Source organism: Aquarana catesbeiana, linkage group LG10 (genome assembly GCF_042186555.1).
Source record: "Aquarana catesbeiana isolate 2022-GZ linkage group LG10, ASM4218655v1, whole genome shotgun sequence".
Classification (NCBI taxonomy): Eukaryota; Metazoa; Chordata; class Amphibia; order Anura; family Ranidae; genus Aquarana; species Aquarana catesbeiana.
In genome coordinates this window covers 40,137,124-40,153,716 of record NC_133333.1, presented here as the reverse complement: position 1 = coordinate 40,153,716, position 16,593 = coordinate 40,137,124, and the positions used below count along the sequence as shown (strand labels likewise).

At 45.8% G+C, this 16,593-nt stretch overlaps 1 protein-coding gene across 2 annotated transcripts in view; it reads left to right on the top strand.

Annotated features, from left to right (window-relative positions):
• The window catches only part of LOC141110607 (cornifelin homolog B-like), a 66,117-nt gene that overhangs the window by 37,868 nt on the left and 11,656 nt on the right, over positions 1 to 16,593 (top strand). For both annotated transcript variants that reach the window (XM_073602045.1, XM_073602046.1), the window contains exon 2: positions 13,794 to 13,911. In XM_073602045.1, the coding sequence (XP_073458146.1) occupies positions 13,794 to 13,911 (118 nt within the window). The remainder of the gene's footprint in view (positions 1 to 13,793; positions 13,912 to 16,593) is intronic.

Genomic DNA, 16,593 nt, shown 5'->3' with positions numbered 1-16,593 from the left:
AGAATTTCAGGTCCCCCCTCCCCCTTGACTATACATGATCGGACTCTATACATGTAGTGGTTTGCACTATATTAAAATTTGTGAATTCTGATAAATTTGATGTTTTTTCTCTGTGGCTGACTCCAAATTTTCAGTAGATCGCTTGCTTTATTCATTAAAGTTATGTATACCTAGATTGAATTGTTATTTTATATGTTCTGGGATGGGTTATGATGCTTATTTCTTTAACTGTGGGTTCCTTTATGTCCCCACCGTTTGAGATTATGCATCGTCCTTTCCCCCCCCTTTCCCAGTCTATTCCTTGTTTTACATAATGTGTATTGAAATCCTTATTAATTATTTGCACTGACCACTCTGCTTTGGAGGAATGTGAGGAGTTAATTCTCCCCCCACGGCGGGCTTGCGCTCCTCCGGCGGCAGGCTGGGCTCTAATGAGCCCAGCTGCTGCTTCGTATGATCAATGCTCAGGCACTGATCACTTTTGAGCTGTGCGCTTGCGCCGGGTATTCTCCCGCGCATGCGCAACAGTGGAGGACCGGACCCGGAAGTAATCACGGCGACTGTTGTCGCCGTTGAACTTCCGGGTTGGAGGCATTTAAGATGCCCAGACGCAGCTGCTTATTGCACCAGACGGACACCCAGCACTCCACTGTTGCCACCCGGAGCCCCTGTGAGTACCTAGCTGATGTCCCCCATGCAGGATGGGGACATCCATCCTTTTTGTTTGGTATCCCCCCTTCCTTATTGGTACAGAATACTTAGGGATTACTGTTTAATCTTCAGATTATCTTTAACATCTCCCCATCGTTTTACCTTTCTTGCAGTGACTCCCCCTGACAGTGTGGTGTGGCGCACTGGTTACTAATTGTATCAGTCACGCCATTCTGGGTGCCACTAGCTAGCAGCGTCTGGGTTTAACTTACTCTATATTACAGCAATGATAGGTAAAGAATTTTTCTGACTTTTTTCTTCAAAACGCTTTGTGTGCTTCTGATTTCCTTCACCAGGCATATTGGGACTTCTCTCCACCTCTTTGGCACTTCTCTTTTTTTCTCCCTCCCCTCCTCCCCCCTTCCCCCCCCCCCCCTTTTTTCTTCTCTTTCCCCCCCCCTTCCCTCCCCCTCTTTCCTCCCCCATTCTTTTTCCCCTCCCCCCTTCCCCCCCCCTCCTCTCCTCCCCTTGATCCCCCCCCCTTATCCACCACCCTCGTCCTCCTCCCCTCTCCCTTTTCCCCCCATATTATTATTTTTTTCCCTCCCCCCCTTTTTTCCCCCCATCCTTCCTTCCCCGTCTTTTCTGTCTTTTTCTTCCCCTCTCTCTCTCCCCCTTCTCTCTCCCCCCTTCCCCCCCCCTTCCTCCTTTCCCTCTCCCTCCCCTTCTTTCCCTTGCCCTCTCCCTTCTTCCCCTTCCTCCTTTTCCTTTCCCCTCTTACCCCACCCCTGTTTTTCCCCTCCTTTCCCCCCCCCCTTCCTTCTTCTTCTTTCCCCCCTCCCCCTTTACCTGCTTTCCCTTTTCTCCCCCTTTGGTTCTAATTCTTTCCTTCAATTATGGCACTTCCTGGGTGGTCCCCTTTCATAAGAAAGAATATATTATATCAATTTGCTAAAAATATTTTATCCTATTAAATTTTCCACAATAGTATTTTCCTAATCTGCCTCCCTGGCCCGCCCCCGGGGGAACGCCTCTTGAGGGCGTCTCACAGTATTGCTCCAGAGAACCTTTGTGGTTACAGCTTGGTGAGTGCAATCTTTAAATCTAAGTATGCTCTCCAACATTAAATCTGTATACTCTCTTTGACAATCATTTATATATTGTTACCTGTCATGTTGATACTGTACTGTTTTCTCCCTTTTATAGACTATATACTATCAGACGCCTCCTGAAGAAGCGGCTGTGACCGCGAAACTGTAGAGGTCACGTCTGCAAGTATTACATTAGTCAACTCTTGCTTATGCATCTGTGTGGGCATTAGCTATACCAATAGAGTGTCAACAATGCTGTAAATAACCATTATTGTTTGTGTATGTAAAAAATGTTGATTTTGTATAATATATGTCCCTTGTAGGACTTTTTATTATTATTATGGAATAAATTTATATTTTTTAATAAAAACAAGTCTTTTTCTTATGGTACCGCAACAGTCCTTTTTTTTCCTGAAAGAGGCAGGACTCTGTTGGAGAAGTCCCTGCTTTTTGCTTCTCTTTCAACTTCATTTTTGGCTCTATTCATACTCAGGATGATGGTACCTATTCACGAGATTATACCTCCCCTTGTAAATTTTGTGGCATAATTGTCAAATTCATTATAGTGGGTGGATAACACACCCGGATCCTCGGATCCAATTTTTTCTCCCCCCTTTTTTTATTTTTTCCCCTTTTGCCACTTGATATTATGATTCTATGTATGTCTTCTAATTGTGGTTATCTCTGTCTTTTGTAGCAGCCGTTTAATTATTTAATTTCCTTTGTTTGAGTCCTTCTTGTTCACGGTCAGGGCTTTTTTCCTGTTGTTTTGCATAATATTTACTATGGATGTTTTAGGTACTGCCTGGGGGGACTTTATGTCCACCATACAGGCAGGATGTCTAGCCCATCAACAGCTAGAGGACGAAACTAAAACGTTCCTAGATAGGTTGTTTAACCTCCTTAAGAAAAAATCTCATCTACATTGGCACATCCAATATTTTGAACTGTACATTACTGAAAAAGTTTGTCCCCTTGGGCTTCGCGTCCAACTATTCCCTACAATCAAAGATCCCTCTGTGGATTTTAAAAAATCCTGGGAAAATACGTTAACTAACTGTAGCATTGAACTTATGTCAAAGCTTACTACCCAGTACCGTTCCGATATGATATCTCTTGATGCGGAAATTGACAGATTACTCGGTCAATTCCCTAACATCCAAGAGTCAAGTTCCTTCACAAATAAATGGAAGGAAATACGAGACAAAATTGAAAATCTAAACAAAGACATCATCATTAAAAAACAAAGAAAATTTTCCCAGGACAAATTGGCATTTTCGGAGGGCTATGCATACAAATGGTCCGGAAAACCATTCTCTCACAAACCTAGACGCCAAAATCGGCAATTTCCAGCCCCGACGGCAACAGACTATACGGAATCTGACTCATCGATATCCTCTGTATCCTCACAAATCACTACCCGTCCCACTTTATCACGAGCACCGGGTGCCCCTCGAAAGAGATCCCTTACTGGTGATAATTCCACCACTAAACACCCTAAAAAAGGCAAACAACATGGCAAAGCACTAAAAACACCACAAACACCAAGGCCAGGTGGACAGGCCCCCCCTACGGGACCTCTCCACTCTACTCTACATAATGTTATCCCGAAACTCTTGCAACCTAACATCCAAACACTCCTATCACAGCCTGGTTTTTTGGTGCAACCAGGCCCAGAGCCCCCCAAACAGGGGAATCTGGACCTGTTTGTACAAAGGACCCCAACCCCAAGCACGTCTCACGAGTGATCACCCCCACCATGGTTAATGATTCCCATTCCCTCAACATCATTAATCTCACACCCTATCGGCTGACACCGGAGGAGAAACAGGTCCTTCATCTAGGCCTGGGTTTCTGCCCTTCGGAGCCAATCGACATCTACGAAACAATTAAAGACCTTTATTTATTTGCCCGTAAGTTGACTTTCAACTATATGTTTGATCCTGACCGTAAATGTGCCAATTTGGAAAAAGAACTAGCAGAAAAGACCAAGAACTTCACGGTAGCGGAGTCTAGAGCATTAAGGGATCTTATGCTACTTCTTGACGAGGGAGAGGTTGAGTCGGATGCCCTAGATAGCAATTCCGGCTCCCCCTCCACCTGCCACACGATCAGTACCCCCCAATCTCAACATCTTACTTCTAAAACGTCTTTAAAAAGGAAGTCCAAGGTCTTTCCTGATTTATTAACTTGCCCCCCCATCTGGGCTTTCCTACATGAATGCATCCTCTCCCTTAAAAGAGAACAGTGGCAAACATTACCCTCCAATCTGACTCAACAACAATCTCGAGCAGTTACCAAACTGCAAAAAAACACTGATCTAGTCATAAAGCAATCTGACAAAGGTGGAAACCTGGTGCTGATGACTCATCATCAATATCAGTCTATGTGTCTCAAAATTCTTTCCAATACCAATTGGTATTTACCGATTGAAAACTACTTTATTCAACAAACCATTGATGAATTTAGGGGACTCATCGGTAGGGCCTTCCTTGAGGGCCTCATCGATGATGACACCTATAAATTCATCAATGTACAATACCCACGTACTCCTACGTTTTATGCCCTGCCGAAAACTCATAAAAATCTCTCTGTACCTCCAGGCCGACCTATTGTCTCTGGCAAAGGTTCACTAACGGAAAACGCCAGTAAGCTGGTGGATACCTTTCTTTTACCACACGTCATGAGACTACCCTCTTACATCAAGGATACAACTGACCTGTTGAAACACATTGAGGGGGTCCAGGTCCCTCCGGACGCCCTCCTCGTGGCTATTGATGTCGAGGCTCTCTACTCGAGCATCCCCCACGAGCAGGGCGTCCGGATGGCTGGCTCTTTCTTAATGGAACAGGATCATCATACCTGGCCCACCAATACTTTCATCCTAAAACTTTTAGAATTTATTTTGACTAAAAATTATTTTCTATTTATGGATCAGTTGTACCTTCAAACACAAGGTGTCGCAATGGGCACATCTTGTGCCCCTTCGTACGCGAATTTATACCTTGGTGGTTGGGAACGGGCTATTTTTAGTGATGACCTCATGGAACCATTCCTGGACCATGTTCTAGGGTGGTTCAGATTTATTGATGACCTTTTAGTCATCTGGACAGGTACAGAGCAACTCCTACAGACCTTTATTGCAGAGCTTAATATTAATCCTTTTAATCTTCATTTCACTTTCTCCTACGATAGATCAAATATTCCGTTTTTGGATGTACAGATCATTAAAAATTCCACTGGTTATTTAACCACTGACCTATACCGCAAACCCACCGCGGGAAATACGTTGTTGCACGCCTCGAGCCTTCACCCCCGTCCTCTGGTTCGCAGTATTCCCTTTGCTCAGTATCTCAGACTGAGAAGAAACTGCACAGAGGACGGGGATTTCCATAGACAGGCCAATGCTCTCCGTACACGATTATTGGCGAGAGGCTATAAACGTACGGTTCTTAGAAAAGCATTTAATAAAGCCCGAGCTCTAGACCGACAAACATTACTATATGGTCCTCCACGTTCTCAACAACCCTATATGACCAAGATCATTACTAAATTTTCTGCCCATCATCAGCAATTAAGAAAAATATTGTCCAACCACTGGCACATCCTGACCGACCATCACACCCTTAAAAAATATATCAAACCAACCCCAGATTTGGTCTTTAGAAGGGCCACCTCTTTAAGGGATAGATTAACACATAGTCATTATAAGATTCCCTTCCCTGGTCCGTCGGAACCCAGGGGCACTTTTAAATGTGGCAATTGCCCACATTGCCCCTGGATTCAAGAAGGACAACACTTTTCATTACCCAATGAGGAAATGTTTTTCCCCAAACAGTCTGCCAACTGTGGCACGCGTGGGGTAATTTACCTCATGACTTGCGCATGTGGCGCTTTTTATGTGGGGAAAACTATCAGAGAGTTACGGCAGAGACTGGGGGATCATTTATATGCCTCCACAAATGGCAAGCTCACTACTGTGGGCCGCCACATAGGCATTCACCATCGCTTCAATCTGGATTACATCCGGTTTACTGTGTTAGACGTTGTCCCTGAAGACCCCCGCGGGGGCAATTGGGACCGGGAAATTTTAAAACGTGAATCCCTTTGGATTGAGCGATTGAATGCATGTGTTCCTCCCGGTATCAACGAGGCACATTCATATAAATATTTTCTCGAATAAATTAGTAACAATACTATTTTCTTCCCCCTTTTTTCTCCCTTTCCTCCCTTCTTCCCTTTTCCCCCCTCTTCTTCCCCCCTTTCTTCCCCCCTCCCCCCCCCCCCAGCCTCTGCCATGATTCCATCATATCATATATTAAAATATTAAAACTTTTGGGCTTCTTTTGCAGAATTTCAGGTCCCCCCTCCCCCTTGACTATACATGATCGGACTCTATACATATAGTGGTTTGCACTATATTAAAATTTGTGAATTCTGATAAATTTGATGTTTTTTCTCTGTGGCTGACTCCAAATTTTCAGTAGATCGCTTGCTTTATTCATTAAAGTTATGTATACCTAGATTGAATTGTTATTTTATATGTTCTGGGATGGGTTATGATGCTTATTTCTTTAACTGTGGGTTCCTTTATGTCCCCACCGTTTGAGATTATGCATCGTCCTTTCCCCCCCCTTTCCCAGTCTATTCCTTGTTTTACATAATGTGTATTGAAATCCTTATTAATTATTTGCACTGACCACTCTGCTTTGGAGGAATGTGAGGAGTTAATTCTCCCCCCACGGCGGGCTTGCGCTCCTCCGGCGGCAGGCTGGGCTCTAATGAGCCCAGCTGCTGCTTCGTATGATCAATGCTCAGGCACTGATCACTTTTGAGCTGTGCGCTTGCGCCGGGTATTCTCCCGCGCATGCGCAACAGTGGAGGACCGGACCCGGAAGTAATCACGGCGACTGTTGTCGCCGTTGAACTTCCGGGTTGGAGGCATTTAAGATGCCCAGACGCAGCTGCTTATTGCACCAGACGGACACCCAGCACTCCACTGTTGCCACCCGGAGCCCCTGTGAGTACCTAGCTGATGTCCCCCATGCAGGATGGGGACATCCATCCTTTTTGTTTGGTATCCCCCCTTCCTTATTGGTACAGAATACTTAGGGATTACTGTTTAATCTTCAGATTATCTTTAACATCTCCCCATCGTTTTACCTTTCTTGCAGTGACTCCCCCTGACAGTGTGGTGTGGCGCACTGGTTACTAATTGTATCAGTCTTGCCATTCTGGGTGCCACTAGCTAGCAGCATCTGGGTTTAACTTACTCTATATTACAGCAATGATAGGTAAAGAATTTTTCTGACTTTTTTCTTCAAAACGCTTTGTGTGCTTCTGATTTCCTTCACCAGGCATATTGGGACTTCTCTCCACCTCTTTGGCACTTCTCTTTTTTTCTCCCTCCCCTCCTCCCCCCTTTCCCCCCCCCCCTTTTTTTCTTCTCTTTCCCCCCCCCCTTCCCTCCCCCTCTTTCCTCCCCCATTCTTTTTCCCCTCCCCCCTTCCCCCCCCCCCTCCTCTCCTCCCCTTGATCCCCCCCCCTTATCCACCACCCTCGTCCTCCTCCCCTCTCCCTTTTCCCCCCATATTATTATTTTTTTCCCTCCCCCCCTTTTTTCCCCCCATCCTTCCTTCCCCGTCTTTTCTGTCTTTTTCTTCCCCTCTCTCTCTCCCCCTTCTCTCTCCCCCCTTCCCCCCCCCCTTCCTCCTTTCCCTCTCCCTCCCCTTCTTTCCCTTGCCCTCTCCCTTCTTCCCCTTCCTCCTTTTCCTTTCCCCTCTTACCCCACCCCTGTTTTTCCCCTCCTTTTCCCCCCCCTTCCTTCTTCTTCTTTCCCCCCTCCCCCTTTACCTGCTTTCCCTTTTCTCCCCCTTTGGTTCTAATTCTTTCCTTCAATTATGGCACTTCCTGGGTGGTCCCCTTTCATAAGAAAGAATATATTATATCAATTTGCTAAAAATATTTTATCCTATTAAATTTTCCACAATAGTATTTTCCTAATCTGCCTCCCTGGCCCGCCCCCGGGGGAACGCCTCTTGAGGGCGTCTCACAGTATTGCTCCAGAGAACCTTTGTGGTTACAGCTTGGTGAGTGCAATCTTTAAATCTAAGTATGCTCTCCAACATTAAATCTGTATACTCTCTTTGACAATCATTTATATATTGTTACCTGTCATGTTGATACTGTACTGTTTTCTCCCTTTTATAGACTATATACTATCAGACGCCTCCTGAAGAAGCGGCTGTGACCGCGAAACTGTAGAGGTCACGTCTGCAAGTATTACATTAGTCAACTCTTGCTTATGCATCTGTGTGGGCATTAGCTATACCAATAGAGTGTCAACAATGCTGTAAATAACCATTATTGTTTGTGTATGTAAAAAATGTTGATTTTGTATAATATATGTCCCTTGTAGGACTTTTTATTATTATTATGGAATAAATTTATATTTTTTAATAAAAACAAGTCTTTTTCTTATGGTACCGCAACAGTCCTTTTTTTTCCTGAAAGAGGCAGGACTCTGTTGGAGAAGTCCCTGCTTTTTGCTTCTCTTTCAACTTCATTTTTGGCTCCTGCCTATCCATGTGAAAGCTGTCTTCGTCCAATGTATTAAGTCTAGTTTAATTTCTGTCAAAAGTCTGGGGAAGTTTGTGGTATATAGAGTGTCAAAGCTGTCCGTCAGTTGTATGCCTAGGTAGCGTAAAGAAGATTTAGTCCACGTGAAAGGGAATGCTGCTTTTAAGCTGTTTGTCATGGAGGAAGACAGGTTGACAGGTAGAATTTCCGATTTATTATACTTGATTTTAAAATTAGAAAGTGTACCAAAGTTTTTGAGCTCCCGCATCAGGACCGGCAACGAGACCAGGGGATTGGTTAGGTGAAACAGTACGTCGTCTGCGTAGGCTGAGAGTTTGTGCTCTATAGCACCCACCGTCAGCCCTGTGATATCTGTGTTTGCTCTCACTCTACGAAGCAGTGGTTCTAAGGCCAGGGCGAAGAGGAGGGGGGAGAGCGGGCACCCCTGTCTCGTGCCGTTCCCAATCGGGAACTTGGATGAGAGAATCCCATTAACCTTAACCTGTGCACAAGGTTCCGAGTAAAGGGCCAGTATCCAAGCTAGCATATTTGGGCCCAACCCCATTGAGGTTAAGACCTCTCTGAGATAAGACCAATCTATGTGATCGAACGCCTTCTCGGCGTCGGTGGAGAGTATTAGGTAAGGGGGGGGTACATCTTTAGTTTTAGCCCAATGTATAAGTTGAATCGCACGGATTGAGTTGTCTCGAGCTTCGTGTCCTACAATAAAACCCGTCTGGTCTAAGTGAACTATAAGGGGGATAAGGTGTTTCAGTCGGTTTGCAAGGATTTTCGCTAAGATTTTTACATCCGTATTTAGTAAGGAAATGGGGCGGTAACTCTGTGGGACAGTTGGGTCTTTACCCTCCTTCGGTATAACCGAGATGTGTGCTAAGAGAGCTTCAGATGGGATTTTGCTTCCCTTTACTAGGGAATTGAAGTATTTACACATGTGGTTCGTGAGGAGCAGGGAGAATTTGGCATAATATGCTATAGTAAATCCATCAGGACCTGGGCTTTTCCCATTGGGTAAAGATTTAATGGTGGACTCAAGTTCCGTGGTAGTGATGGGGGATTCTAGGTCAGCTAGTTGGTCTTCAGTCAGGGGGGGCAGTCCGTTGGTGGATAGATAGTCTCGAATTTTGGTCCGTCTGTTTTCCTTAGCTTCATGGGTAGTTTTCGCATCTAGGTTGTAGAGTTCGGTGTAATAGTCGCGGAACCCTTCTGCTATCTTGGAGGAGTGGAATGTCATATCACCCGTGGGGGATCGAAGTTTGTGTACTTGCATTTGGGCCCGTTTTGCCCGAAGCGCTCTTGCGAGCATGCGTCCGCACTTGTTACCATGTTCGTAGTATCGGTGGGATAAGTGTCGCAATTGTTTACGCGCCTGTCGTTCTAACAACCGTGAGAATATGTCTCTGAGTTCCGTTAGTTCTCGTAGGTCATCTGAGGAACCTCCCGCCTTGTGTTTAAGTTCCGCCTGCTGAAGTGCATTTAGAACTCTATTATAGTCAGCTTGCCTTTCTTTCTTTAATCTTGACCCCTGTGCAATAAGTTCGCCTCGTGCAACGGCCTTGTGACATTCCCATATTGTACCCTCGCTCAGATCTCCTTGATTATTCTCTCGGAAGTAATTTTTTATCGTGTCTGAGACCTGGGCTTCCACTACAGGGTCATCTAATAAGTATTCATTAAGGCGCCAGTTCCAGGTTTTCTGGGAGCCTGTTGGAATGATAAAAGAGGCCTGGACCGGGGCATGGTCTGAGATGGTTATGTTTCCTATGGAAGAGCTTTGAAGGAGCTCCAAGGTCGGTCGGTCAAAATAGATCAAGTCTATACGTGTCTAAACGTTATGTACCGCGGAATAATAACTGTAGTCCCTCTCTGTGGGGTGAAGGGCCCTCCAGCAGTCAACTAGGCCCATCATCTGAAGGGATTTTCGAAAGTGCCGAAGGAATGCGTGTGAATGGGAGGGTTTGCTGTGTGAAGTGTCTAGGGATGGGTCTGGGCTCACATTAAAGTCGCCTCCTAAAACTAGGGATCCCTCTCTGAACTCCTCTAGTTTCTCTATAATTGAATCAAGGAAGGTCAATTGATTTGAATTGGGGGAATAGATATTGGCGAGGGTGTATTTGGTGCCCGCTATGGTCCCTTTCAGAAAGACATATCGTCCCAGGGGGTCCGTCTTGATGTCTGAATATTGGAAGGGGCAGTTTTTGTGGATAGCTATGGAGGTGCCTCTGGACTTGTTGACTGGGGAGGTACTATGGTACCACTGACTGTAGATATGTGTCGGTAGTTTTGGTATGGCATGGTGTGTGAAGTGTGTTTCCTGTGGGAAAACTATTTGCGCCCTGGACTTTCTTAGTTCCCACCACAGCTTACTCCGTTTACAGGGTGAGCAGAGACCACGGACATTATAAGAGATTACCTTAACCGTTGTCATTGAAGAATGTTGGTGTAGGTCGGCTGCGGTCCCGGGGGCGGAGTCCGGAGCGGGCGACGGCAATCGGATAGACCCTGTTAGAGAAGAGGAGAGCAAGAAAGAGGCCAGGGAGGGAGAAGAGAATAGAGAAGGAAGGTGAAAAAACAAAATTAAAAATACAATTAAATTTAGAACAAACTTTAACGTCAGCATAACCATATGCAACATTTAAATGTAAAGAGAACCTAACAATGGTTCTATATAGGCACAGACTGGGCTCAATGTGCCCCCCTTCGTCAGGGGACCCATTTTGTCCAGGTCCGGTATCCCAAATGGGATTAGTGCCCAAACATGGGCAGCCTACTGGGGGAACGTGGGCCGCCATGGAGGGGAGAAGGGAGAGGGGGTCCGCCCCGCTCCCATCTCTTAAATGCTGAGTTGTGACCCTTAGATCTGGGGGGTTGTTGGAAATGGCATGATAGGGGGTTAGGGGGGGGAATTGTATACTTAGGGGAGGCCCGGGGAGAGTAGTACTAGTAGCTAAGGAGATCTGGAAACATCCTCCATCTGTGTCTGTTCAGGAAGCGGGTGAGAGCCTTGACCAGCTTTATGTAGGCAGAACATTGTCGGGACCGGGTCAGACCAGTCTCAGCAGCAGTTAAACTGTAGAGGAAGTTCCAGATCTGTAAGTGATCTAATAATAAGGGGTGCCTCCGAGACAGGGGAGTAGGGACTCAGTTCGGGATCCTGACGTTGCCATCAGTCTCTCAGTGCAGAGGGGCCGGGGGAGGCATCTGACTCTTGCTGGTGGCGACTGCGTCTTCGGCCCCGGCGTTGGGGCATTTGTGTCCAGGGCTGGGGGAGTTCAATATTTGGGAAGTTCATCATCGCATGGTCCCCTCGCCAATCCGGAAAGTCAACTTTGCCAAGTCCCAGGGCAGAGAGAAAGTGAGGGAGATCATCTTTGGTGCGCAGGGTGGCTGAACGGCCATCTTTAAAGGCTTGTAAGTAAAAGGGAAAGCCCCAGCGGTATGTGAGACCTGCTTCTTGGAGGGCCAGCAAGACAGGTTTTAGGGCTCAACGTTGCATCAGCGTGCGTCTGGAGATGTCCTGGAAGAAACAGAGGTGGGCGCCATCGAAATCAAAATAAGGTCTGTTGCGCATTTTTTGCATTATTCGTTCTTTGAGAGTGTATTTGTGCAACTTGCATATTATGTCTCGTGGGTTGTCAGTGTCTTGGGACGGTGGTCGCAGGGCTCGGTGGGCACGATCAATCTCAATGGGCTCTGTATCTGGTAAGTCCAGGATCTCCCTGAATATGCCTTGCAGGGAAGGGATAATGTCCCTGGGGGCTGTTGCTTCTGGCATACCTTGGATACGGATGTTTGCCCTTCTGCTGCGATTTTCAAAATCGTCAAGTTGTGACAATAATAAGTCCAGCTCTTGATCCTGAGCTGCACATCTAAGCTGCAATGCTGACATAGTGGGGAGAGCCTCATCCAGCCTTTGCTCTATAGTTTCCACTCTGTTGCCCAGGTGTGTAGTGTCCTCTTTGAGTTGTGCTATATCTTCTGTGAACGCCTTTTCCACCCTGGCTGTGAATCTTTCCAAGTCCTCTCTAGTGGGGAGGGACCAGATGTGTTTTTTAATGTCCCCCTCTTCTATAAGGTCGGCAATATCCGATCCCCCTGCCCTGGACACAGTGGATCCCGGGGATGTCGGGGGTACAGAGTCACTCACCGATCCGGGTGATGGCTGCAGGGATAGCGCGGCTGGCGCGGTTTGCTTCTGTGCCGGCGCGTGCTGTTTCCCTGTCTTGTTGACCGGCGCCATCTTGGATTTCTCCGGGGCCTTGCCGCGGGTCCCGGAAAAATAGGAATCCAGCTGCCCCTGTTGGGTGTTCTCTGTCCCGGAGTGGTGGGCTGTATTCCGCCGCCTTTGTGACATGTCCTGGGCCGTGTCAGGGCCCAGGATCGCGGGTATGCTGCTGGATAAGCTGCGGCGGGAGCGGAGCGCGGACCAGACACGTCCTCACAGCTCCATGTTCAGGACACGCCCCCTCAACAATTCTTTTTTTTTTCAGATCCTCAGAGTTCTTTGCCATGAGGTGCCATGTTGAACTTCCAGTGACCAGTATGAGAGAGTGAGAGCGCTAACAACAAATTTAACACACCTGCTCTCCATTCACACCTGAGACCTTGTAACTCTAATGCCCTGTACACACGGTCGGACATTGATCGGACATTCCGACAACAAAATCCTAGGATTTTTTCCGACGGATGTTGGCTCAAACTTGTCTTGTATACACATGGTCACACAAAGTTGTCGGAAAATCCGATCATTCTGAACGCGGTGATGTAAAACACGTACGTCAGGACTATAAACGGGGCAGTAGCCAATAGCTTTCATCTCTTTATTTATTCTGAGCATGCGTGGCACTTTGTGCGTCGGATTTGTGTACACACGATCGGAAATTCCGACAACGGATTTTGTTGGCGGAAAATTTTATAGCAAGCTCTCAAACTGTGTGTGTCGGAAAATCCGATGGAAAATGTGTGATGGAGCCCACACACGGTCGGAATTTCCGACAACAAGGTCCTATCACACATTTTCCGTCAGAAAATCCGACCGTGTGTACGGGGCATAACAAGTCACATGACACCGGGGAGGGAAAATGGCTAATTGGGCCCAATTTGGACATTTTCACATAGGGGTGTACTCACTTTTGTTGCCAGCGGTTTAGACATTAATGGCTGTATGTTGAGTTATTTTGAGGGGACAACAAATTTACACTGTTATACAAGCTGTACACTCACTACTTTACATTGTAGCAAAGTGTCATTTCTTCAGTGTTGTCACATGAAAAGATATAATAAAATATTTACAAAAATGTAAGGGGTGTACTTACTTTTGTGACATACTGTATATAAGAAGATGGAATAAAACACAGAAGGTAAAGTTTGTGGACTCAGTTGCAGTATTTTGCTTTATTTGATCAGATTGGTTGAGCTGCTGCTTGAACATTCCATTCCTTTGTTCATTTGCAGATTACAATGACCTACCCAGTGAGCACCCAGCCTCAGATGGTGCAGCTAATCAGCACTACATCGGCTACAAGCAGCTGGAATTCTGATGTCTTTGATTGCTGTGATGACTTTGGAGTCTGTAAGTAGGAATTTAATGTTAAACAGATTTGGGTAATGCTATTTTACTGTTTTTTAAACTGATATAACTATGGCCGTTGATAAGGCAGTACAGCTAGCCCACCTGTACCGGGCCCAGGCCCCATCAATTCAAAAGGGGGGCATGGCACCTGCCGAACAGGAGGGCAAGCTGTATTGCCTTATTGCAGACTCTTGAGGGTCACCCTGCAACGCTGCAAGCTTCTCCACCTTTTTCTCCCTCCGACTGCACTGCAGGGGTATTGGTATCTACGCCCCCCCTGCTGTCAACCCCCCCCCCCCCCATGTGCCCCCCTCCTTCAGATATCGTTTGACAGGCATCTAGTCCATGACATTTTTGTGAAAATATAAATTTATATTTTCGGAGGGGGAGGAGGAGGGGCCCCGTCAGGTAGGCTGTACGGGTCCCCATAATCTCTAACAGCAGCCCTGTAATTATGTAATAGATATATATATATTCAAAAGTATTGGGACGTCTGCCTTTACACTCACATGAACTTTAATGACATCCCAGTCTTAGTCTGTAGGGTTCAATATTGAGTTGGCTCACCCTTTGCAGCTATAACAACTTCAACTCTTCTGGGAAGGCCGTCCACAAGGTTTAGCAGTGTGTCTATGGGAATGTTTTCTCATTCCTTCAGAAGAGTATTTGTGAGGTCAGGCACTGATGTTGGATGAGAAGACCTGGCTTGCAGTCTCCGCTCTAATTCATCCCAAAGGTGTTCTATCGGGTTGAGGTCAGGACTCTCTGCAGGCCACTTAAGTTCCTCCACCCCAAACTCATTCATCCATGTCTTTATGGACCTTGCTTTGTGCACTGGTCCAAATCATTTGGTGGAGGGGGGATTATGGTGTGGGGTAGTTTTTCAGGGGTTGGGCTTGGCCCCTTAGTTCCAGTGAAGGGAACTCTTAAGGTGTCAGCATACCAAGACATTTTGGACAATTTCATGCTCCCAACTTTATAAGAACAGTTTGGGGATGGCCCCTTCCTGTTCCAACATGACTGCGCACCAGTGCACAAAGCAAGGTCCATAAAGACATGGATGGGTGAATTTGGGGTGTAAGAACTTGATTGGCCTGCACAGAGTCCTGACCTTAACCTGACAGAATACCTTTGTGATGTATTAGAGCGGAGACTGCGAGCCAGGCCTTCTCATCCAACATCAGTGTCTGACCTCACGAATGCGCTTCTGGAAGAATGGTCAAACATTCCCATAGACACACTTCTAAACCTTGTGGACAGCCTTCCCAGAAGAGTTGAAACTGTTATAGCTGCAAAGGGTGGGCCAACTCAATATTGAACCCTACAGACTAACACTGGGATGCCATTCAAGTTCATATGCATGTAAAGGCAGGTGTCCAAATACTTTTGGTAATATAGTATATATATATATATATATATATATATACAGTTGTGCTTATAAGTTTACATACCCTGGCAGAATTTATGATTTCTTGGACAGTATTCAGAGAATATGAATGATAACACAAAAACTTTTCTTTCACTCATGGTTAGTGTTTGGCTGAAGCCATTTATTATCAATCAACCATGTTTACTCTTTTTAAATCATAATCACAACAAAAACTACTCAAATGACCCTGATCACAAGTTTGAATACCCCAGTTCTTAATATCGTGTATTGCCCCCTTTAACATCAATGATTGCTTGAAGTCTTTTGTGGGATTTGTGGATGAGGCTCTTTATCTTCTCAGATGGTAAAGCTGTCCATTCCCCTTGGCAAAAAGCCTCCAGTTCCTGTATTCTTGGGCTGTCTTGCATGAACTGCACATTTGAGATCTTCCCAGAGTGGCTCAATGATATTGAGGTCAGGAGACTGAGATGGCCACTCCAGAACCTTCACTTTATTCTGCTGTAGCCAATGACAGGTCGACTTGGCCTTGTGTTTTTATCATTGTCATGTTGGAATGTCCAAGTACATCCCATGCTCAGCTTCCTGACTGATGAATGCAAATGTTCCTCCAGTATTTTTTGATAACATACTGCATTCATCTTACCATCAATTTTGACCAAATTTCCTGTGCCTTTGTAGCTCACACATCCCCAAAACATCAGCGATCCACCTCCGTGTTTCACAGTAGGAATGGTGTACCTTTCATCATAGGCCTTGTTGACTCTCCAAATGTAGCATTTATGGTTGCAGCCAAAAAGGTCAATTTTGGTCTCATCACTCCAAATGACTTTGTGCCACAAGGTTTGAGGCTTGTCTCTTTCCTGTTTGGAGTATTGTAAGTGGAATACTTTGTGGCATTTGTGTAGTAATGGCTTTCTTCTGGTGACTCGACCATGCAGCCCATCTTTCTTCAAGTGCCTCCTTATTGTGCATCTTGAAACAGCTACACCACATGTTTTCAGAGAGTCCTGTATTTCACCTGAAGTTATTTGTGGGTTTTCTTTGCATCCCAAACAATTTTCCTGGCAGTTGTGGCTGAAATTTTAGTTGGTCTACCTGACCGTGGTTTGGTTTCAACAGAACCCCTCATTTTCCACTTCTTGGTTAGAGTTTGAACACTGCTGATTGGCATTTTCAAATCCTTGGATATCTTTTTATATCCCTTTCCTGTTTTATACAGTTCAACTACCTTTTCCTGCAGATCCTTTGACAATTCTTTTGCTTTCCCCATGACTCACAATCCAGAAACATCA